Here is a 23,329-nt window from a genome sequence, read left to right on the forward strand (position 1 = left end):
TGCAGTTAACAACTGCTGTAAATGCACTCAGTCATTTGGTTCCCAGATGGGGCTTTCAGAGGGATGCGCATCACACTGTCAGCTCTGTGAGGCTCACTGTTGTTAGAATTGTACCTTTTTTTCACGACGGTGATTTGGTAAGTCGAAGCTGAAACTACTTGAATCTGTTTTTATTCATCATTTTGAATTGTAATGCATAATTTAGACTGTAGTCTGAATGCAGAAACATTAGAAAAGCTGATCATGATTCTATAATTTATTTTACATTTTATTTCTAGTGTTATTTTTGTGTTGATTTACAGCCTCTGATTTATTGTACTCATTTAGATTTCATGCATCATAATCAATATTTTTTCATTTCTTATTGTCTAATAATTATTTTTATTTGTTTTTTGTCTCTTTTTTCACGGTGCTTGTTACATCTCATCTCATTGGAACGTTTAATCATCATTTTAATCATTTTTAAAATTGTGGTTTTATTTTCTGATATTTTTATTCATATTTTTAAAATCTATCAATAGCTACTCTTTTTATCTTGTAATTTTACATTATTCAGATTATAGATTTTACAAAATATTTTATTTCATAATTTTATGTTTTATAAATTAGTTTAGCTTTACATGTTCTTTGTCTCATAACTGTATTGTTTTCAGATACTTTTATTATTGTACTCTGCTATTTTGTACCCTAGTATTTAATTTCATAATTTGTCTCATAGTTTGAATTACTTGATTCAAAATTCTGACTTTTAATCTCATAATTTTCATTTTTAATTTTCATTTTTTTCCATTATTACTAATCATGTTTACCATATTGTTTAAGCTTCTTTAAAAAAAATTTTTTTTAATAAGTATTGTTTTTATTGTCGTCAATGAGCTTCCATACCTTACGAAAAACATATCCTTGAGCAGAGGTAATTTAATTTGAAAGTTCACGCCCTGTTTGTGGCGCTTTTCCGGTGAGCACGTGACTGACGGACAGAGGGGAGCTGGGTGAGGTCCCAGCATATGACGTGGGCGCGTAAACACGGGAAAGAACGAACACGGACATCGGTGTGTGTGGTCGATCGATCCGGATCAGTCCGGTGGTCTGACAGTGATCTGGGGTCTACTGAAAACATCAAAGGGGATCAGCTGGGCTTCATTTTTCGGTGTGTGGTTGGGCGGAGGAAGGATGCGTTGCCTGGTAACAGAGACCGGAGTGAGGATGAAAGCAGGCCAACCGTCGCTCTGAGTGAACGTCTTCCGCAGTAACGGCCCACATTTGATTCTTTTAACAGTTCAGTTTCAATCTATTGTATCGAACAGCAGCCTGTTTTAACTGATCAGCGGATAAAGGTGGTGATGCCTGAAGAATACACCGTGTACTGACCTCATTACACGCTTGACATTTAAGATTTTTACATTTTAAAGCTGTAATACGCCTTTAAGAGGCTACATGTCCGCAAAGAGGTATGCTTTCACCCCAGCGGTCATTTTAACACGTTTAAGGCTAATATACTTAATTAATATGGATGGATACAGTGGTGGTCCCTAAAGCCCTTAAGATATTAAACTTATGTGTTTTTTGGTATAATAGGGACCACATAGAGGACCCATAAATAATTACTTTTTACTTATTTAAACATAAGCTAGATTTTTTATGTATTCTATCATTTGTAATTTGGCAAAATACAAACTTTTTTATGCAGTTAGTGGAGGTTTTAAGTGCAAGGTTGCGTTTTACAAGGTTTTATTGATATTTTATCGGCTTTTACTGACAGAATAAATAAATATAAGGCAGTTTTCTCCGCTCAGCACTAGTGTGATACTTTAGTTTGTTTATGGGCTAATTAATAGGTGTTTTAAATACTAAAAACTCCAACTGCCATAAGATATAAGTTGTGTCTTCACATTTGAAAGATTGTGTGGAGGGTTTTTCACAGAGATATTCTCCACAAATGTCTGCTTATCTGGTTTGAATCAGTGCCTGCTTGCAGAGTGTTAAGTTATTAAGTAAGCACAAGTCAAATTACACATCCTTTTGTCATTATTAATCCAGACAAATGCCATCATAAATAAATCTGTGCTCTTTTTGTGCAGTTTGCTAAGATTTTTATGCAAACATTTGCACAAAATTGTGATTTTCAGGTCAAATGAAGACTGTGTAATGAAATGAATGGGTTAATTACACACGCTGCAGCAGTTTAATGTCTCCACCTTAACAACCTGCCTGTGGTCTGTGGTTTAGGATGCGTGCCTGTAGTCCACGCTGAGGGTGAAGCTGCCGTCATGCCGTGTACGTGTGCAGAGTGGAGGAGGTGGATCCGCCCGCTGGTTCTGGTGCTCTACGCCCTCCTGCTGGTGGCCGTGCTGCCACTATGCGTCTGGGAGCTGGAGAAGGACAAAGTACTGACACACCTCCACCTGTGCTCACGGGTGGACCAAACATAGTCACATGATCTCACAGCTACCTGTTCATGCTGTAATAAGCAGACTGTATATAAAAGATGGACTCATCATTAGTAGTTTATCTGTCACTGCATTGTTTTTTTAAGTGAGTTATCTTTAATGTATAAAAAGGGTGGAGTTTTATTTATGCAGTGCAGGCAGCGTTCTCACTGCACAACAAACACAACAGTCCTGCAGTGACTAACTGTGATGTTGCAGGAAGGATGTCGGATACACTTTAAAGCCTGTGGTCTGTGTCTGCGTGCAGGTCGGCACTCACAGTAAAGCCTGGTTCATCGCCGGTGTCTTTGTGTTTCTGACCATCCCGATCTCGCTGTGGGGGATCCTGCAGCACATGGTGCACTACACCCAGCCTGAGCTGCAGAAGCCCATCATCAGGTAAACACACACACACACACACACACAGTTCTGTCGTCAAACACTCGTAATGTCCCCACACATACACTGAGGCGGGTCTGACAGATTCTGGCTTTAGGACTTCTGTTGTATTTGACGTCAGCTACGAGGCGTCAGGTGTAGAAATGAAATAAGCTGCAGACTTTAAGCTGGATGCTGAAGTTGAAGGAAAAAGCAGAAAATGGGTATTTTGTATCTAAAAGGCTACTCTTGATGGTAGCTATTAAATTTAATCTAATTTGAACTGAAGTCTAAAATTAGCTTCAGTGGAGAAGCTCTGAGGATGTTTTCCTCCATCTGTTATGCTGGGAACACTTCAGGAAGGCCAGTGCGAGCAGCAGGGATGGTTACAGCAAGATAAACCTGCCTCAGCATTTGATTTTTAATTAAGACAAACTTGGAACATTTATGAGCCTGCCTTTCAAAATAAAAGTCTAAATCCAAACGTGTCAGTTGAGGTGAAAGTGTTATAATTACTTAAGTCAGTCACTATATTAACATTTTTTTAGTCAAACAGGAGTTTGAACAAAATTATAAGAACAACTCTGAGCAGAGCTGCTGGTCTCCAGAGCTTGCAGTGGTTTGACTATGTGGCATAACTTACACAGACTGCATATAAAAGATGGAGGTAGCCACTTTGACTTCACCCACTATTTTCTAATCTCTTGTTTTGAAGTGTTAACTTTAGCATTATGGTTGTCGCCATGTTGTTTTTGGGACTATAAGTGACTGAATTTGGATGTTTAGTGGAGTGCTAGGTTATGAGCTAAGGTGAGCTAGCTTTGTTAGCAGAGTGCATCTATAAACTGTACAGGTGTAATTGCACACACTAATAAAATACTAGAATTATATTCAACAAAACTGAAGCATAAACCTTTTGGATTAACTGTTAGTGAAACTGGATATCAAAATGATAACAATTCATTTTTACCCTAAAGGTCACAGAATGATAACTTGCTTCATAATTGGGTAAACGTGTTGTTTACCAGTCCAACCAGTCCATTTAGGACCCTCTCTGTCTCTTGTCACCAGGATACTGTGGATGGTGCCGATCTACAGTTTGGACAGTGTGAGTCATTGTTACACACAAACACACACAGACGTAGCGACATAGACCCTTCAGTATTTTCTTCCTTTGTTGTGTTATAACTCTTTAACTCTTTTACACTTAATGAAATTCTTTAAATTCTTTGCCTCATGTGACCTTTATGATTTCTGCTTGTTGAACGTCTTTCAGTGGCTGGCTCTGCGATATCCCAACCTGGCCATCTACGTGGACACGTGCAGGGAGTGCTACGAGGCCTACGTCATCTACAACTTCCTGGTTTTCCTGCTGAACTTCCTGAGTAACCAGTACCCCAGCCTGGTGCTCATGCTGGAGGTCCAGCAGCAGCAGCCACATCTGCCCCCGCTGTGCTGCTGCCCACCGTGGGCCATGGGAGAGTAAGAGGAGGGAGGTCACAGAGAGGGAGGTCACAGTGTGTGATGAATGGATGGATGTTAAGTTGTTTCTCTCTCTGTCAGGGTGCTGCTGTTCAGGTGTAAGCTGGGAGTCCTGCAGTACACTGTGGTCAGACCAGTTACCACGGTGATAGCGCTGTAAGTTTCGTGCTATAACTGTAGTGTAATGTTTGTATCTGTAGCAGTAATACTTGATGTCGATTCCAGCTATTGGCTGTAGTCTTTCTGTTAGCTGTTGAAATATATCTGTTTTTTCCAACATGATTAGTAATGCAGGATGAAACCTCTCCTTGTGTTTAGGGTGATAATCCAATCACTACTAACCTACTTAGAGCAGCCGTGGCCCATTTTATCACCTAAAACTCTTCTGTGGTCCAAACAGACCTTTACTCAGAGCTGTGCTCATCACATGAGCCTAAGAGGAAGCATTTTCTTTACTGCATTTTCACTGCTTCACACTGATCTTCTGAGGTTTGCTTGTTAAGGCTGTACAGAATCCTGCTGTTAGCAACCATGACGTTTTTATTCAAACCTCATTCAACAGTTTTGATTTATAAATGAAACTAAAACTTTTTCATTGTAAATTATTTTATAAACATCACTGTCTTGATATTTTTACTTGAACTAGAAAGTAACAGTCAAAATCAACAAACATCAGTAATATTTGAAAATGAAATATGAAAAAAAAGCTGTTTTCTACCGTAAAAATTTACAGTAACTTGTTTTTCCCCAAGTATGTATTCTTAGCTATACCCACAAGGAACAGTAGAGTACTGTACACCATTTTCTTTATTTTTCTACCTCAGTTTGGGAAAGTTTAGATGTTTTCAAATGTTTTGTCATCTGAGAGCAAACTGAACAGTGAAGTTTGCGACCTGCTAAAGTGACTGATTGTTTTTGTGTGCAGCATCTGTCAGCTCTGTGGGGTTTATGATGAAGCAAACTTCAGCTTCAGAAACGCCTGGTCCTACCTGGTCATAATCAACAACATATCACAGCTGGTAAAGACTCAGCATCATCATCACAGAGCAGCAGTTTCACATTCCCAGTGTGTCAAATACCCCTGTTTCTGGTTGTTAGCACACCTGGTTACATCTGCATTATTGTGGGATTTTTTTGTATTTGAACATCTGATATGAGACTGCATTACATCAGAGCATGTAGTACACACATTAGCTCCCAGCCTGAAACTTAGCTGAACCCCGTTTAACCCTTTTACTGTTTTTTTTAAATCCAGTATCCTTCTGAAAAAGTGAAAACTGGTCTGCTGAGGCTTTTTTTAGGTGATCTCAGTTAATACTAAATTTAAAATCTATGATGTCTGTGAACAAGAGTTCAAGTAAAATTCCAAAATTATATTTTACTTCCTGTTCACCCAGCAGTGTTCTGCTGTTGTTCTTTCTCTGCAGTTTGCCATGTACTGCCTGGTGTTGCTCTATCGAGCTCTCAGGGAGGAGCTGATGCCCATCAGGCCTGTGGGGAAGTTCCTCTGTGTCAAACTGGTCGTGTTCGTCTCCTTCTGGTAAGGATGGGAGTGTGATTGTAGTAGCTTTGGGTTTTGAGCTGTTTCGGTTTTCCCTTTAAACAGCAGCGGTGCTGATACATTCATTTTGTCTCCAGGCAGGCGGTTTTAATAGCACTGCTGGTGAAAGTTGGTGTGATCTCTGACAAACACACCTGGGACTGGGACAGCGTGGAGGCCGTGGCTACTGGTCTGCAGGTACAGATCATACTGCTGCATCACAGTCAGCTGACCTTTGATTCATTTGTCTTCATGTTTAGATAAGAGGTGAGATTTCCCAGATTTATAGCAGAGAATAAAATTTAGCATCTTTCTGCTTTCTGTACAGATTAGAAGACAAATTGACTAAAAACAGTAAAAGTGACAAAAATAAATACCACAGTGTTCAGATAAAGCACCAAAACTGAGTAGCAGAATAAAAAGAGGACTTTAATGACACTTACTGATGGGTGCTGCAGAAAAACTGGCAAGAAACCAACATTAGCCCAAACATCAAGGAGTCGAACTAAAAATGCAAAAAATCAAGTATTACACCAAAAACAGAAGCAAAGTCACAAAATAATATGGAGACATTAGGTGAAAAAAGTACTGCAAACATAATTAGTATGATATTAGGATCACATTCAGCAGCAGTGCAATGTTTCCTAAAGCACTTTTTGAAAACAGTAAGGTACACTGATAACTTTGAGGGTCCAGGAAGAAGAAGAAGACTGAGCAGCAGGGAGGGATTTAAACAGGTACATCCTCCAAATATGACAGAAAAGCTGCCTGATATCAGACAGAACTCTGGATTCTGACTCTCACATCTGGAATTAAACAAACACAAAAGATGATGGAAAAGTAAACCATTCAGTACATCAGAAATATGAGAACCAAAATTTTTATATATTTCTGGCCTTTCTGCATTAATTATAGGAACAGCTAAAATGAAACAGGATGAAACATCAGAAAACCAATAATAGGGAAACAGTCGCAAAGGAGGGAAAAGGGTAAAAGAAATTACAAACAAATGATAACACTGACTAAATAACCATAGGCGTAACTTTGTGCTGAACATGTCAAGATCTCTGTCTAAATAAATAAATAAATCTGGGTAAATTCCCAGATGATTAAATATGCAACTGTTTTGCTGGTAATACCTGAAACGAGTAAAGAAGATCAACAGCCTATTTATGCAAGATAATTCATAATTTTATTGGCGGGGGTTGTATTGGTTGGGTCTGATTATTGGGGGGATCATAACCCCCCTAATTCCCTTGGAAATTACTCATCTGTAAATAACCTTATTAATGAAGGTGAAATGACTGCAAGAGGTGCACAAAAACACAAGGCACAAAAAAAGGAAATCCAATCTAAAAAAAACATTCTGAAAGGTAACTGAGTTTTTAATTCATACAGGACTTCATCATCTGCATAGAGATGTTTCTGGCTGCCATCGCTCACCACTACACCTTCACCTACAAGCCCTATGTACAGGTAACCTTATCTACCTATCTACCTACCTACCTACCTACCTACCTGTCTGTCTGTCTGTCTGTCTGTCTGTCTGTCTGTCTATCCATCCTACTGTTTATCTGTCTGTTTCCGTCCATCAGGAAGCAGAGGAGGGGTCGTGTTTTGACAGCTTTTTGGCCATGTGGGATTTCTCTGATATCAGAGCTGATGTTAGTGAGCAGGTCCGCCATGTGGGTGAGTGTCTGAGTCAGAAATCATCACAGTATGTGGAAATGACACTGAAACAGTTTGGTGACGAACACATCAGTGGTAGGAAATGGGGCTAAACTGCTTTTGGTGCTAGTGTTCTCTCTCTTTTAGATGTTCTTAATTTTGAGTTTAAAAAAAGGGGGAAAAAAACACTGCAGCTGTTACATGTTTATTTCCTCCCTCCCCTCTTAGGCCGGACGTTCCTGGGTCGTCCCAACAAGATGTATTTCGGTGCAGCGGCTCGACCCGAGCACACCGAGCACACCGGCCTCCTCACAGCCACCTCGCAGGACCCCATCGCCGTGGCAGCCACGTCGATGCCCACCTCCCCTTCATCAAGCGGGCGCTACCAGGGGCTCGGCCACACCACGGCACCCCACTCTATCTCTGCTCCGGCTGGGTTCACGTCCTCGTCTTGGGACGAAGACAGCGAAGGCTCACCTCCACAGGCGGGTGGAGCCCAATAACAACAGGGACGTACAGCAAAGAGGAGAGAAAGAGACTCTCGGCTTCTGTATTCAAATCTAAATCAAACTATAAACATGAACTCTTTTGAACTTTCTGCACTTACGTTTGAACAAAGACGAGGCCAAGCATACGAGCATACTGTAATGTCAAAGCCATGTTTGTTGGAAATCTTTGGTATTTAAAAATAAGTACTCAGATTTCAATGTCTGAATCTGTATATTGATGTCAAATGATGTAATTTTGACAAATGTATCTGTCGTGTGTGAAGGAAAAGGATTGGAGAGTTTTCAGCAGGTTATTCAAGCTAGCTTTGACTATTTGTTCTAACTTATTATAAATAAATAAACAGACTGTGCTATGAGCAATCACAAGTGTAGTCCTGTAACTCTGATAACTCAAAAACATCCCCTAACTATCTGAAGAACAAACATCAGCATTGTAAATCATCTTCAGTCATTAGATCCTTTATCTAATTGTGAACCAGAAACCATAGATATACATACATGTAAATGCTACTTCCAGCCTGGTTAGATGTGCTGCTGTCACTTTGCTCAGTGAGTCTGACTGTGAGCTCTGTTCCCATGCAAAATACTAAGCTTTGTGACGCTTTTTGATCTTCCAATGAAAGAAAAACCAAGCATCAGGGAAAAAAAGCTCCACTTGCGAGGAGCTGTTTTATGTTTTCTCTTGTTGCATTTGATAAATTAAAATATATTAATAATGAGAATATTAGAATATCGAGTGAGTATCGTCACACTGAAATAAACTGTCACTGGTCAATGTCATGTTAAAAAACATGAACATTTTATTTCACATATCAAAAAAGAAAAATATAACCCTATATAACTCTAACTTAAAATCACGTGAGCAAAAACACAACTGCAACTAGCTGAACATAAATCTGCCCGATCAACAAAGAAGCCCCTGCTGCAAAGTCAGCAACGTGAACCTTGACTGAAATGGGCAGCTGCCCACATGGACAGACCAAACACCTTCTGGAAAAAAGTTTTATAATCAGATGAAACAAAGATTCGGCAAAATGACATCAGGTATGTTTGGAAGGAAAGGTGAGGTTTTCAAACCTAGGAACATTGGCTGTCAAGCATAGTGGTGGTAGCATCATGCTCTGGGGTTGTTTTGCTGCCAGTGGTGCTGGTACACTGCACAGAGTGGTTGGAATAATGAAGAAGGAGGACTAGCTCTAAATTCTTCAACTTCTTGTCAAATCAATGGCTATAAACTTGGACACAACCGTGATGTTCCCAAACACACATTAAAACTGTCTTTGTAATGGATAAAGTAGGCTAACATTAAGATTCTGGAATGGCCTTCCCAAAGCCCCGACCCAACCCTGTTGAATATTTGTTGACTTGAAAGTAATACCAACCGATTTAAATAAATTCTACCAATTGTGTCGTGACAAGCGGTCAAATATCAGACAGAATTATGTTAGAAGCTTGTTGATGGCAACCAAAAGCATCCGGTTAAGGTGCAACTTACTAAGGGACATTTATCCAAATATTAGTGATGATTTATTTATACTTTCCACTCTGTGTGGATTAAATAAAATACAAAATAAATTCAAACTCTAACTCCCAGTTCTTGTAATTAAAGATGCATGCTGTACAATCATTCCCTAGTGGAAAAAGAATAGTTCAGCTACAATTAATCACATTTGTGTAACTCATTTAAATAATCTCTTTCCAGGATTTCATGCTGTGAAAATATCAGTTTTCAAACCTGAAACACAACCAACTTTTTGTTTTTTTTGTTAAGTTTTTATATGGCTGCTGGCAACATGAGCTGTCTGGTTTCAGTTTCTCCTGGTATGCTTAGTTTAAGTTCTGATTAATTCAAGAGAAAATGGCCAAACAAGGAAGAATGACATATATGTGTACATATATGTGTACATATATGTACATACAGTAAAATATGACTAAATACATATTTTACTGTATGTACAGGGGTGGTCCTAGCCTGTTTGGTGCCCAGGGCGAGCACTCCCTCTGCCGCCCTCTTGCTTATTTGTCCTCTTCTTTTCTGATTTTTTCGAGAGCCTGATGGCTTTTACCTATTCTTGTCCATCTTCCACCAGTTTTTTTGCACTCCAGTATCAACACCCAATAACATAAACTAATAGACTTATAGACCTTCACCTTGTATACGTTTTTTTTTCCTGGGATTTCACACAACCCAGGAAAAATAATTAATACATAATGGGCTTGGAATATGAATGAAATGTGCACTATTTGGAAGCAGCCCGCCCATTCGACTTAGGCACAGCAGCAGCAGCAAGCAGGCACACTGAGGGCCCCACGTTCACTTTTCACGTATATGCGTGTGATAGAATTTAGAAAAAGATATCGGTGAAAATTATAAGTCTGTATCATAATGTCTTCAGTTTTCGTGTGTGTTGTAGGGCTGTCAACGCTAACACGTTAACGCTGTCATCACGATTAACGCGATTAAAATTTTTAACCCAATCAACCCATCTGGAGCATAGAATGGACAAACTCCCTGACAGAAACATTTCAGGGGTTTTTACTTTCAAAAATATTGACTTTCAAGCTTGTTGGAAACAGTTTTTTTGGCCTTGTATTTCATCCCATTCTGCCATCAAAACCTTTCAGAAAAGAGTCTATTTGTCATGTTTTGGCTGAGTGGCAGGCGGGAACTGGACCCAAACGCAAACTCACGGGAACGGAACTTAAACTAAAAAGTACAGCTTTATTGCTGGGAAACAGGTGATACAACAACACGAAACTAAACTGGGAAAAAACTAATTATAATATGCACAAGGAGACACAGGGAGAATCACACACAGCTATGAGGGACGATGCGACACAGAACAGAGGGGGACACTGACATAAACACACAGAAGGTAACGAGGGAAGTGGAAGCACTCAGGGAACACAGCTGAGGACAATTACACATGACAGAGCGGGGAGGACACGAACGGAAAACGCTGACACCAAGACACGGATGTTAAACGTAACACAGGAAGTACAGAGACAGCCGAGAGAGGCAGAGAGAGAGAACACGAAGGAGCATACGATGGAAAGAGGAAAACACGGAACACAAGGAGTGGGAGCAAAGCACAATAACTCACACGACTATATACACAGTCACACAGAGGGAGACACCGGGCAACAACACAGGGGGGAAATCTCATAAACAATACCGAACAGAATAACCTAGGAAACCTGGAGTAAGCCTCAACATAATGCAAAATATGACAGAAAACAGAGGTAACTTAAACCGCTGGGACAAAATGACCCAGGACCGTGACACTATTTTACTCTGTGGAGGGTAAAATGAGTAAATTTTTGCAGGTTAATTCAGTTCAGAGAAACCAGAAACAAAACTGAAAGTTAGAGGTATTCAGAGATTTGTCCATGTCGTGCTGCACTATTGAGTCTCCTCATCAGGAAGATTTCAGGACATTTGATTCAAATTTTGCTGCACAACAACACAACAGTGAAAGTAAGTACCGACATATCCAATTTAATCCAATATTATTTATGAAGCACTTTAAAATGCCTAGCACAGGAACAAAGTGCTGTACAGAAAATAAAGTAAAAACAATAGAATAACAGAAAAAAGCAAAAATAAATAAATGAGACACATAATAGATAAGAATTAAAACAGCCCTATATTAAAAAAGAAAACAAGATGAAACAGCATAAAATCAACTAAAAACAACAACAACAACAAAAAAAACAAAAAAACAAAAACAAAAACAGAGTGACAGAGGAGAATGGTAGGGGCAGGGTTAGATGGAGGCAGATGATCCACTCTGGCAACCCCCAAGAAGAACAGGCTCAAAGAAGAAGCCCACATCACTCAAGGCTTCTACCAAAGTGTTACGCAGCCCCTCGTCAGGGATCTGGGGTAGATTTCCCTGCGTCGATACACTAGCAATCAGCTCGCATTTTGTCCATCTAGACCGCGTGTTCAGAGAATAGATTCCCAATTCTACTGGCAAACAGCAGCGTAAAGCAGATGAGGTGGCCGAGAGGTTAAGGCGATGGACTGCTAATCCATTGTGCTCTGCATGCGTGGGTTCGAATCCCATCCTCGTCGAGAGCTCTTTCTACTTATCTTAATGCGTCTTGTGAGATTGTCTGCCAATGTAGGTAGGTATGATGCAATGCCTCTGCTCGTCTTTGGCTCAGTACTCCCTATAGTTCACCATGTGGTCTTGTTGCACAGGTCACTTTAAAGAGAATGTTCTGCTAATACAATAGCAGAAAGGTACTCTGTTTCCAGAATAGTCAGTGCTCCAAACGAACGTATGTGGCTTCCTTTGGCAAATGTTTATTTGCACGTCTCCTCTCAGTACCTATCAGGTACTATTAGATTAATGCTGGCGTTAAACCTCATCAGTGTTTGTCCATCTGAGGTGATTGTCTCCCCTCTTACCTTCACAATACTGGCCAATGGCAGCAAAGAGTGGCGCAGCAACGCCCCCAGTCCAGTCTGACATCTCTTTTCTCCAGAAGCAGCTGAAAGGTGCTTCCACAAACAGTGACACTCTCCCAGCATACTGTGTAGGGCCCAGACTTGAGTTGGTCCGTAATGTCTCGTATGCACTGTGATTCTACCACGGGGTCTTGTTGTAGTTGGCATGGCCAGAAAACCATGAAGGGGAGGCGTCCCATTCAGAGCCTCCAGAGTTAAAGGTCCATATGGCACAATGAAGCTACAGTCCCCAGACGACAAAGGGGAATTAGCTCAAATGGAAGAGCGCTCGCTTTGCATGCGAGAGGTAGCGGGATCGATACCCGCATTCTCCAGGGACCCTTTGCACATCCAAGAGGAGCCCTCAATCCTTCTCTGTAGCCAATGCATTGGGTTTGTCTCATTATGTTTCTGACTTTACCAACTTTTCAAGGCTTTGTGTCATCACTCCAGAGAAGCATTCAAAGGAAAAGGCAGGAAAAGAAAAAGTAGTGCTGTCGTGTAAATAAGAATGCTAGGGGTGCTAGACCAATGGCAAAGGAAAAGCCTTATAGTGAGTTGAATGTGAGCCTTGACACTAAGCATGGAGAAAGGGATTTGTACCAGTTGGCAAGGCAGAGAGATTGAGCTGGAAAGGATGGGCAGCAGGGTGGAAATGGTAATGTGCTAACAAGGGAAGGAGTATTTTGGAGGGAAGACGTGGGTGGAAACCACATTAAGGAGTGATTTGTGACACCAGGATAGCAGCAAGTGTGAAAGGCAAGCTTTACAGGACGGTAGTGAGAACTGCTCTGATGTATTGTTTTATGACTGTGGCACGGAGGAAAAGACAGGAGGCCGAGATGGAGTTGGCAGAGTTGAAGATGGTAAGCTTTTTATGTTGGGAGTGTCCAGGATGGAAAAAGATTAGGATTGACTATGTCAGAGGGACAGCTGGGGTTGAGCGGTTTGGAGACAACGTTAGAGCGGTAAGGCTGCGGTGGTTTGGAAATGTGCAGAGGAGGAATATAAGATATACTGGAAAAAGGGTGTTAAATATGGAGCTGCTAGGCAGGAGGAAAAGAAAAAGACGGAAGAGAAAGTTCATGGATCTAGCGGAGGAGGACATGAAGAGGGTTACTGTGACAGAGGAGAATGCTAGGGGCAGGGTTAGATGGAGGCAGATGATCCACTCTGGCAACCCCCAAGAAGAACAGGCTCAAAGAAGAAGCCCACATCACTCAAGGCTTCTACCAAAGTGTTACGCAGCCCCTCGTCAGGGATCTGGGGTAGATTTCCCTGCGTCGATACACTAGCAATCAGCTCGCATTTTGTCCATCTAGACCGCGTGTTCAGAGAATAGATTCCCAATTCTACTGGCAAACAGCAGCGTAAAGCAGATGAGGTGGCCGAGAGGTTAAGGCGATGGACTGCTAATCCATTGTGCTCTGCACGCGTGGGTTCGAATCCCATCCTCGTCGAGAGCTCTTTCTACTTATCTTAATGCGTCTTGTGAGATTGTCTGCCAATGTAGGTAGGTAGGGTATGATGCAATGCCTCTGCTCGTCTTTGGCTCAGTACTCCCTATAGTTCACCATGTGGTCTTGTTGCACAGGTCACTTTAAAGAGAATGTTCTGCTAATACAATAGCAGAAAGGTACTCTGTTTCCAGAATAGTCAGTGCTCCAAACGAACGTACGTGGCTTCCTTTGGCAAATGTTTATTTGCACGTCTCCTCTCAGTACCTATCAGGTACTATTAGATTAATGCTGGCGTTAAACCTCATCAGTGTTTGTCCATCTGAGGTGATTGTCTCCCCTCTTACCTTCACAATACTGGCCAATGGCAGCAAAGAGTGGCGCAGCAACGCCCCCAGTCCAGTCTGACATCTCTTTTCTCCAGAAGCAGCTGAAAGGTGCTTCCACAAACAGTGACACTCTCCCAGCATACTGTGTAGGGCCCAGACTTGAGTTGGTCCGTAATGTCTCGTATGCACTGTGATTCTACCACGGGGTCTTGTTGTAGTTGGCATGGCCAGAAAACCATGAAGGGGAGGCGTCCCATTCAGAGCCTCCAGAGTTAAAGGTCCATATGGCACAATGAAGCTACAGTCCCCAGACGACAAAGGGGAATTAGCTCAAATGGAAGAGCGCTCGCTTAGCATGCGAGAGGTAGCGGGATCGATACCCGCATTCTCCAGGGACCCTTTGCACACCCAAGAGGAGCCCTCGATCCTTCTCTGTAGCCAATGCATTGGGTTTGTCTCATTATGTTTCTGACTTTACCAACTTTTCAAGGCTTTGTGTCATCACTCCAGAGAAGCATTCAAAGGAAAAGGCAGGAAAAGAAAAAGTAGTGCTGTCGTGTAAATAAGAATGCTAGGGGTGCTAGACCAATGGCAAAGGAAAAGCCTTATAGTGAGTTGAATGTGAGCCTTGACATTAAGCATGGAGAAAGGGATTTGTACCAATTGGCAAGGCAGAGAGATTGAGCTGGAAAGGATGGGCAGCAGGGTGGAAATGGTAATGTGCTAACAAGGGAAGGAGTATTTTGGAGGGAAGACGTGGGTGGAAACCACATTAAGGAGTGATTTGTGACACCAGGATAGCAGCAAGTGTGAAAGGCAAGCTTTACAGGACGGTAGTGAGAACTGCTCTGATGTATTGTTTTATGACTGTGGCACGGAGGAAAAGACAGGAGGCCGAGATGGAGTTGGCAGAGTTGAAGATGGTAAGCATTTTATGTTGGGAGTGTCCAGGATGGAAAAAGATTAGGATTGACTATGTCAGAGGGACAGCTGGGGTTGAGCGGTTTGGAGACAACGTTAGAGCGGTAAGGCTGCGGTGGTTTGGAAATGTGCAGAGGAGGAATATAAGATATACTGGAAAAAGGGTGTTAAATATGGAGCTGCTAGGCAGGAGGAAAAGAAAAAGACGGAAGAGAAAGTTCATGGATCTAGCGGAGGAGGACAAGAAGAGGGTTACTGTGACAGAGGAGAATGCTAGGGGCAGGGTTAGATGGAGGCAGATGATCCACTCTGGCAACCCCCAAGAAGAACAGGCTCAAAGAAGAAGCCCACATCACTCAAGGCTTCTACCAAAGTGTTACGCAGCCCCTCGTCAGGGATCTGGGGTAGATTTCCCTGCGTCGATACACTAGCAATCAGCTCGCATTTTGTCCATCTAGACCGCGTGTTCAGAGAATAGATTCCCAATTCAACTGGCAAACAGCAGCGTAAAGCAGATGAGGTGGCCGAGAGGTTAAGGCGATGGACTGCTAATCCATTGTGCTCTGCACGTGTGGGTTCGAATCCCATCCTCGTCGAGAGCTCTTTCTAGTTATCTTAATGCGTCTTGTGAGATTGTCTGCCAATGTAGGTAGGTATGATGCAATGCCTCTGCTCGTCTTTGGCTCACTACTCCCTGTAGTTCACCATGTGGTCTTGTTGCACAGGTCACTTTAAAGAGAATGTTCTGCTAATACAATAGCAGAAAGGTACTCTGTTTCCAGAATAGTCAGTGCTCCAAACGAACGTATGTGGCTTCCTTTGGCAAATGTTTATTTGCACGTCTCCTCTCAGTACCTATCAGGTACTATTAGATTAATGCTGGCGTTAAACCTCATCAGTGTTTGTCCATCTGAGGTGACTGTCTCCCCTCTTACCTTCACAATACTGGCCAATGGCAGCAAAGAGTGGCGCAGCAACGCCCCCAGTCCAGTCTGACATCTCTTTTCTCCAGAAGCAGCTGAAAGGTGCTTCCACAAACAGTGACACTCTCCCAGCATACTGTGTAGGGCCCAGACTTGAGTTGGTCCGTAATGTCTCGTATGCACTGTGATTCTACCACGGGGTCTTGTTGTAGTTGGCATGGCCAGAAAACCATGAAGGGGAGGCGTCCCATTCAGAGCCTCCAGAGTTAAAGGTCCATATGGCACAATGAAGCTACAGTCCCCAGACGACAAAGGGGAATTAGCTCAAATGGAAGAGCGCTCGCTTTGCATGCGAGAGGTAGCGGGATCGATACCCGCATTCTCCAGGGACCCTTTGCACATCCAAGAGGATCCTTCTTTGTAGCCAATGCATTGGGTTTGTCTCATTATGTTTCTGACTTTACCAACTTTTCAAGGGCTTTGTGTCATCACTCCAGAGAAGCATTCAAAGGAAAAGGCAGGAAAAGAAAAAAGTAGTGCTGTCGTGTAAATAAGAATGCTAGGGGTGCTAGACCAATGGCAAAGGAAAAGCCTTATAGTGAGTTGAATGTGAGCCTTGACACTAAGCATGGAGAAAGGGATTTGTACCAATTGGCAAGGCAGAGAGATTGAGCTGGAAAGGATGGGCAGCAGGGTGGAAATGCTAATGTGCTAACAAGGGAAGGAGTATTTTGGAGGGAAGACGTGGGTGGAAACCACATTAAGGAGTGATTTGTGACACCAGGATAGCAGCAAGTGTGAAAGGCAAGCTTTACAGGACGGTAGTGAGAACTGCTCTGATGTATTGTTTTATGACTGTGGCACGGAGGAAAAGACAGGAGGCCGAGATGGAGTTGGCAGAGTTGAAGATGGTAAGCTTTTTATGTTGGGAGTGTCCAGGATGGAAAAAGATTAGGATTGACTATGTCAGAGGGACAGCTGGGGTTGAGCGGTTTGGAGACAACGTTAGAGCGGTAAGGCTGCGGTGGTTTGGAAATGTGCAGAGGAGGAATATAAGATATACTGGAAAAAGGGTGTTAAATATGGAGCTGCTAGGCAGGAGGAAAAGAAAAAGACGGAAGAGAAAGTTCATGGACCTAGCAGAGGAGGACATGAAGAGGGTTACTGTGACAGAGGAGAATGGTAGGGGCAGGGTTAGATGGAGGCAGATGATCCACTCTGGCAACCCCCAAGAAGAACAGGCTCAAAGAAGAAGCCCACATCACTCAAGGCTTCTACCAAAGTGTTACGCAGCCCCTCGTCAGGGATCTGGGGTAGATTTCCCTGCGTCGATACACTAGCAATCAGCTCGCATTTTGTCCATCTAGACCGCGTGTTCAGAGAATAGATTCCCAATTCTACTGGCAAACAGCAGCGTAAAGCAGATGAGGTGGCCGAGAGTTTAAGGCGATGGACTGCTAATCCATTGTGCTCTACACGCGTGGGTTCGAATCCCATCCTCGTCGAGAGCTCTTTCTACTTATCTTAATGCGTCTTGTGAGATTGTCTGCCAATGTAGGTAGGTAGGGTATGATGCAATTCCTCTGCTCGTCTTTGGCTCAGTACTCCCTATAGTTCACCATGTGGTCTTGTTGCACAGGTCACTTTAAAAAGAATGTTCTGCTAATACAATAGCAGAAAGGTACTCTGTTTCCAGAATAATCAGTTCTCCAAATGAACGTATGTGGCTTCCTTTGGCAAATGTTTATTTGCACGTCTCCTCTCAGTACCTATCAGGTACTATTAGATTAATGCTGGCGTTAAACCTCATCAGTGTTTGTCCATCTGAGGTGATTGTCTCCTCTCTTACCTTCACAATACTGGCCAATGGCAGCAAAGAGTGGCGCAGCAACGCCCCCAGTCCAGTCTGACATCTCTTTTCTCCAGAAGCAGCTGAAAGGTGCTTCCACAAACAGTGACACTCTCCCAGCATACTGTGTAGGGCCCAGACTTGAGTTGGTCCGTAATGTCTCGTATGCACTGTGATTCTACCACGGGGTCTTGTTGTAGTTGGCATGGCCAGAAAACCATGAAGGGGAGGCGTCCCATTCAGAGCCTCCAGAGTTAAAGGTCCATATGGCACAATGAAGCTACAGTCCCCAGACGACAAAGGGAATTAGCTCAATGGAAGAGCGCTCGCTTAGCATGCGAGAGGTAGCGGGATCGATACCCGCATTCTCCAGGGACCCTTTGCACATCCAAGAGGAGCCCTCGATCCTTCTCTGTAGCCAATGCATTGGGTTTGTCTCATTATGTTTCTGACTTTACCAACTTTTCAAGGCTTTGTGTCATCACTCCAGAGAAGCATTCAAAGGAAAAGGCAGGAAAAGAAAAAGTAGTGCTGTCGTGTAAATAAGAATGCTAGGGGTGCTAGACCAATGGCAAAGGAAAAGCCTTATAGTGAGTTGAATGTGAGCCTTGACACTAAGCATGGAGAAAGGGATTTGTACCAATTGGCAAGGCAGAGAGATTGAGCTGGAAAGGATGGGCAGCAGGGTGGAAATGGTAATGTGCTAACAAGGGAAGGAGTATTTTGGAGGGAAGACGTGGGTGGAAACCACATTAAGGAGTCATTTGTGACACCAGGATAGCAGCAAGTGTGAAAGGCAAGCTTTACAGGACGGTAGTGAGAACTGCTCTGATGTATTGTTTTATGACTGTGGCACGGAGGAAAAGACAGGAGGCCGAGATGGAGTTGGCAGAGTTGAAGATGGTAAGCTTTTTATGTTGGGAGTGTCCAGGATGGAAAAGATTAGGATTGACTATGTCAGAGGGACAGCTGGGGTTGAGCGGTTTGGAGACAACGTTAGAGCGGTAAGGCTGCGGTGGTTTGGAAATGTGCAGAGGAGGAATATAAGATATACTGGAAAAAGGGTGTTAAATATGGAGCTGCTAGGCAGGAGGAAAAGAAAAAGACGGAAGAGAAAGTTCATGGATCTAGCGGAGGAGGACATGAAGAGGGTTACTGTGACAGAGGAGAATGCTAGGGGCAGGGTTAGATGGAGGCAGATGATCCACTCTGGCAACCCCAAGAAGAACAGGCTCAAAGAAGAAGCCCACATCACTCAAGGCTTCTACCAAAGTGTTACGCAGCCCCTCGTCAGGGATCTGGGGTAGATTTCCCTGCGTCGATACACTAGCAATCAGCTCGCATTTTGTCCATCTAGACCGCGTGTTCAGAGAATAGATTCCCAATTCTACTGGCAAACAGCAGCGTAAAGCAGATGAGGTGGCCGAGAGGTTAAGGCGATGGACTGCTAATCCATTGTGCTCTGCACGCGTGGGTTCGAATCCCATCCTCGTCGAGAGCTCTTTCTACTTATCTTAATGCGTCTTGTGAGATTGTCTGCCAATGTAGGTAGGTAGGGTATGATGCAATGCCTCTGCTCGTCTTTGGCTCAGTACTCCCTATAGTTCACCATGTGGTCTTGTTGCACAGGTCACTTTAAAGAGAATGTTCTGCTAATACAATAGCAGAAAGGTACTCTGTTTCCAGAATAGTCAGTGCTCCAAACGAACGTATGTGGCTTCCTTTGGCAAATGTTTATTTGAACGTCTCCTCTCAGTACCTATCAGGTACTATTAGATTAATGCTGGCGTTAAACCTCATCAGTGTTTGTCCATCTGAGGTGATTGTCTCTCTCTTACCTTCACAATACTGGCCAATGGCAGCAAAGAGTGGCGCAGCAACGCCCCCAGTCCAGTCTGACATCTCTTTTCTCCAGAAGCAGCTGAAAGGTGCTTCCACAAACAGTGACACTCTCCCAGCATACCGTGTAGGGCCCAGACTTGAGTTGGTCCGTAATGTCTCGTATGCACTGTGATTCTACCACGGGGTCTTGTTGTAGTTGGCATGGCCAGAAAACCATGAAGGGGAGGCGTCCCATTCAGAGCCTCCAGAGTTAAAGGTCCATATGGCACAATGAAGCTACAGTCCCCAGACGACAAAGGGGAATTAGCTCAAATGGAAGAGCGCTCGCTTTGCATGCGAGAGGTAGCGGGATCGATACCCGCATTCTCCAGGGACCCTTTGCACATCCAAGAGGAGCCCTTGATCCTTCTCTGTAGCCAATGCATTGGGTTTGTCTCATTATGTTTCTGACTTTACCAACTTTTCAAGGCTTTGTGTCATCACTCCAGAGAAGCATTCAAAGGAAAAGGCAGGAAAAGAAAAAGTAGTGCTGTCGTGTAAATAAGAATGCTAGGGGTGCTAGACCAATGGCAAAGGAAAAGCCTTATAGTGAGTTGAATGTGAGCCTTGACACTAAGCATGGAGAAAGGGATTTGTACCAATTGGCAAGGCAGAGAGATTGAGCTGGAAAGGATGGGCAGCAGGGTGGAAATGCTAATGTGCTAACAAGGGAAGGAGTATTTTGGAGGGAAGACGTGGGTGGAAACCACATTAAGGAGTGATTTGTGACACCAGGATAGCAGCAAGTGTGAAAGGCAAGCTTTACAGGACGGTAGTGAGAACTGCTCTGATGTATTGTTTTATGACTGTGGCACGGAGGAAAAGACAGGAGGCCGAGATGGAGTTGGCAGAGTTGAAGATGGTAAGCTTTTTATGTTGGGAGTGTCCAGGATGGAAAAAGATTAGGATTGACTATGTCAGAGGGACAGCTGGGGTTGAGCGGTTTGGAGACAACGTTAGAGCGGTAAGGCTGCGGTGGTTTGGAATGTGCAGAGGAGGAATATAAGATATACTGGAAAAGGGTGTTAAATATGGAGCTGCTAGGCAGGAGGAAAAGAAAAGACGGAAGAGAAAGTTCATGGATCTAGCGGAGGAGGACATGAAGAGGGTTACTGTGACAGAGGAGAATGCTAGGGGCAGGGTTAGATGGAGGCAGATGATCCACTCTGGCAACCCCCAAGAAGAACAGGCTCAAAGAAGAAGCCCACATCACTCAAGGCTTCTACCAAAGTGTTACGCAGCCCCTCGTCAGGGATCTGGGGTAGATTTCCCTGCGTCGATACACTAGCAATCAGCTCGCATTTTGTCCATCTAGACCGCGTGTTCAGAGAATAGATTCCCAATTCTACTGGCAAACAGCAGCGTAAAGCAGATGAGGTGGCCGAGAGGTTAAGGCGATGGACTGCTAATCCATTGTGCTCTGCACGCGTGGGTTCGAATCCCATCCTCGTCGAGAGCTCTTTCTACTTATCTTAATGCGTCTTGTGAGATTGTCTGCCAATGTAGGTAGGTAGGGTATGATGCAATGCCTCTGCTCGTCTTTGGCTCAGTACTCCCTATAGTTCACCATGTGGTCTTGTTGCACAGGTCACTTTAAAGAGAATGTTCTGCTAATACAATAGCAGAAAGGTACTCTGTTTCCAGAATAGTCAGTGCTCCAAACGAACGTATGTGGCTTCCTTTGGCAAATGTTTATTTGAACGTCTCCTCTCAGTACCTATCAGGTACTATTAGATTAATGCTGGCGTTAAACCTCATCAGTGTTTGTCCATCTGAGGTGATTGTCTCCTCTCTTACCTTCACAATACTGGCCAATGGCAGCAAAGAGTGGCGCAGCAACGCCCCAGTCCAGTCTGACATCTCTTTTCTCCAGAAGCAGCTGAAAGGTGCTTCCACAAACAGTGACACTCTCCCAGCATACCGTGTAGGGCCCAGACTTGAGTTGGTCCGTAATGTCTCGTATGCACTGTGATTCTACCACGGGGTCTTGTTGTAGTTGGCATGGCCAGAAAACATGAAGGGGAGGCGTCCCATTCAGAGCCTCCAGAGTTAAAGGTCCATATGGCACAATGAAGCTACAGTCCCCAGACGACAAAGGGGAATTAGCTCAAATGGAAGAGCGCTCGCTTTGCATGCGAGAGGTAGCGGGATCGATACCCGCATTCTCCAGGGACCCTTTGCACATCCAAGAGGAGCCCTCGATCCTTCTCTGTAGCCAATGCATTGGGTTTGTCTCATTATGTTTCTGACTTTACCAACTTTTCAAGGCTTTGTGTCATCACTCCAGAGAAGCATTCAAAGGAAAAGGCAGGAAAAGAAAAGTAGTGCTGTCGTGTAAATAAGAATGCTAGGGGTGCTAGACCAATGGCAAAGGAAAAGCCTTATAGTGAGTTGAATGTGAGCCTTGACACTAAGCATGGAGAAAGGGATTTGTACCAATTGGCAAGGCAGAGAGATTGAGCTGGAAAGGATGGGCAGCAGGGTGGAAATGCTAATGTGCTAACAAGGGAAGGAGTATTTTGGAGGGAAGACATGGGTGGAAACCACATTAAGGAGTGATTTGTGACACCAGGATAGCAGCAAGTGTGAAAGGCAAGCTTTACAGGACGGTAGTGAGAACTGCTCTGATGTATTGTTTTATGACTGTGGCACGGAGGAAAAGACAGGAGGCCGAGATGGAGTTGGCAGAGTTGAAGATGGTAAGCTTTTTATGTTGGGAGTGTCCAGGATGGAAAAGATTAGGATTGACTATGTCAGAGGGACAGCTGGGGTTGAGCGGTTTGGAGACAACGTTAGAGCGGTAAGGCTGCGGTGGTTTGGAAATGTGCAGAGGAGGAATATAAGATATACTGGAAAAGGGTGTTAATATGGAGCTGCTAGGCAGGAGGAAAAGAAAAGACGGAAGAGAAGTTCATGGATCTAGCGGAGGAGGACATGAAGAGGGTTACTGTGACAGAGGAGAATGCTAGGGGCAGGGTTAGATGGAGGCAGATGATCCACTCTGGCAACCCCCAAGAAGAACAGGCTCAAAGAAGAAGCCCACATCACTAAGGCTTCTACCAAAGTGTTACGCAGCCCTCGTCAGGGATCTGGGGTAGATTTCCCTGCGTCGATACACTAGCAATCAGCTCGCATTTTGTCCATCTAGACCGCGTGTTCAGAGATAGATTCCAATTCAACTGGCAACAGAAGAGTAAAGGAGATGAGGTGGCCGAGAGGTTAAGGCATGGACTGCTAATCCATTGTGCTCTGCAGCGTGGGTTCAATCCCATCCTCGTCGAGAGCTCTTTCTACTTATTTTAATGCGTCTTGTGAGATTGTCTGCCAATGTAGGTAGGTAGGGTATGATGCAATGCCTCTGCTCGTCTTTGGCTCAGTACTCCCTATAGTTCACCATGTGGTCTTGTTGCACAGGTCACTTTAAAGAGAATGTTCTGCTAATACAATAGCAGAAAGGTACTCTGTTTCCAGAATAGTCAGTTCTCCAAACGAACGTACGTGGCTTCC

General features: G+C 43.6%; 1 protein-coding gene and 12 non-coding genes across 16 annotated transcripts; all 13 read left to right on the forward strand.

Moving 5' to 3' along the window:
• Window positions 1-940: 940 nt before the first annotated feature.
• LOC100706866 (transmembrane protein 184C) lies at window positions 941-8,372 on the forward strand. Of its 4 annotated transcripts, none has more exons than XM_013264871.3 (12): window positions 941-1,451; window positions 2,230-2,387; window positions 2,698-2,828; window positions 3,879-3,915; window positions 4,084-4,289; window positions 4,371-4,445; window positions 5,215-5,308; window positions 5,717-5,829; window positions 5,928-6,027; window positions 7,228-7,305; window positions 7,425-7,518; window positions 7,726-8,372. In XM_013264871.3, the coding sequence occupies exons 2-12, from the start codon at window positions 2,271-2,273 to the stop codon at window positions 7,998-8,000; spliced, it is 1,320 nt and encodes a 439-aa protein (XP_013120325.1). In that variant the 5' UTR covers window positions 941-1,451; window positions 2,230-2,270; the 3' UTR covers window positions 8,001-8,372. The 4 variants fall into 4 exon arrangements, with proteins under 4 accessions (XP_013120325.1, XP_013120322.1, XP_013120324.1 ...); XM_013264868.2 differs by having other exon boundaries at window positions 941-1,337; XM_013264870.2 differs by having other exon boundaries at window positions 941-1,278.
• Window positions 8,373-12,002: 3,630 nt separating this feature from the next.
• On the forward strand, window positions 12,003-12,084 carry trnas-gcu (transfer RNA serine (anticodon GCU)). The gene has a single exon. It is a non-coding gene; the product is annotated as a tRNA-Ser (tRNA).
• Window positions 12,085-12,724: 640 nt separating this feature from the next.
• Window positions 12,725-12,797, forward strand: trnaa-ugc (transfer RNA alanine (anticodon UGC)). The gene has a single exon. It is a non-coding gene; the product is annotated as a tRNA-Ala (tRNA).
• Window positions 12,798-13,840: 1,043 nt separating this feature from the next.
• trnas-gcu (transfer RNA serine (anticodon GCU)) lies at window positions 13,841-13,922 on the forward strand. Its single transcript has one exon. It is a non-coding gene; the product is annotated as a tRNA-Ser (tRNA).
• A 645-nt stretch (window positions 13,923-14,567) lies between these two features.
• On the forward strand, window positions 14,568-14,640 carry trnaa-agc (transfer RNA alanine (anticodon AGC)). The gene has a single exon. It is a non-coding gene; the product is annotated as a tRNA-Ala (tRNA).
• Window positions 14,641-15,683: 1,043 nt separating this feature from the next.
• trnas-gcu (transfer RNA serine (anticodon GCU)) lies at window positions 15,684-15,765 on the forward strand. The gene has a single exon. It is a non-coding gene; the product is annotated as a tRNA-Ser (tRNA).
• Window positions 15,766-16,405: 640 nt separating this feature from the next.
• Window positions 16,406-16,478, forward strand: trnaa-ugc (transfer RNA alanine (anticodon UGC)). The gene has a single exon. It is a non-coding gene; the product is annotated as a tRNA-Ala (tRNA).
• A 1,037-nt stretch (window positions 16,479-17,515) lies between these two features.
• Window positions 17,516-17,597, forward strand: trnas-gcu (transfer RNA serine (anticodon GCU)). Its single transcript has one exon. It is a non-coding gene; the product is annotated as a tRNA-Ser (tRNA).
• A 644-nt stretch (window positions 17,598-18,241) lies between these two features.
• On the forward strand, window positions 18,242-18,313 carry trnaa-agc (transfer RNA alanine (anticodon AGC)). The gene has a single exon. It is a non-coding gene; the product is annotated as a tRNA-Ala (tRNA).
• Window positions 18,314-19,354: 1,041 nt separating this feature from the next.
• On the forward strand, window positions 19,355-19,436 carry trnas-gcu (transfer RNA serine (anticodon GCU)). Its single transcript has one exon. It is a non-coding gene; the product is annotated as a tRNA-Ser (tRNA).
• A 644-nt stretch (window positions 19,437-20,080) lies between these two features.
• Window positions 20,081-20,153, forward strand: trnaa-ugc (transfer RNA alanine (anticodon UGC)). The gene has a single exon. It is a non-coding gene; the product is annotated as a tRNA-Ala (tRNA).
• Window positions 20,154-21,193: 1,040 nt separating this feature from the next.
• trnas-gcu (transfer RNA serine (anticodon GCU)) lies at window positions 21,194-21,275 on the forward strand. The gene has a single exon. It is a non-coding gene; the product is annotated as a tRNA-Ser (tRNA).
• A 643-nt stretch (window positions 21,276-21,918) lies between these two features.
• Window positions 21,919-21,991, forward strand: trnaa-ugc (transfer RNA alanine (anticodon UGC)). Its single transcript has one exon. It is a non-coding gene; the product is annotated as a tRNA-Ala (tRNA).
• Window positions 21,992-23,329: the final 1,338 nt, after the last annotated feature.

The sequence above is a fragment of the Oreochromis niloticus genome, linkage group LG3 (genome assembly GCF_001858045.2).
Source record: "Oreochromis niloticus isolate F11D_XX linkage group LG3, O_niloticus_UMD_NMBU, whole genome shotgun sequence".
NCBI classification, from domain to species: domain Eukaryota; kingdom Metazoa; phylum Chordata; class Actinopteri; order Cichliformes; family Cichlidae; genus Oreochromis; species Oreochromis niloticus.

Bases quoted from the DNA above. Each gene is read 5' to 3' on its own strand.
- LOC100706866 (XM_013264871.3), top strand. From the start codon at position 2,271: ATGCCGTGTACGTGTGCAGAGTGGAGGAGGTGGATCCGCCCGCTGGTT. The intron at 3,916-4,083 runs GTGAGTCATTGT...AACGTCTTTCAG, and splicing joins CGATCTACAGTTTGGACAGT to TGGCTGGCTCTGCGATATCC. The intron at 5,309-5,716 runs GTAAAGACTCAG...CTTTCTCTGCAG, and splicing joins TCAACAACATATCACAGCTG to TTTGCCATGTACTGCCTGGT.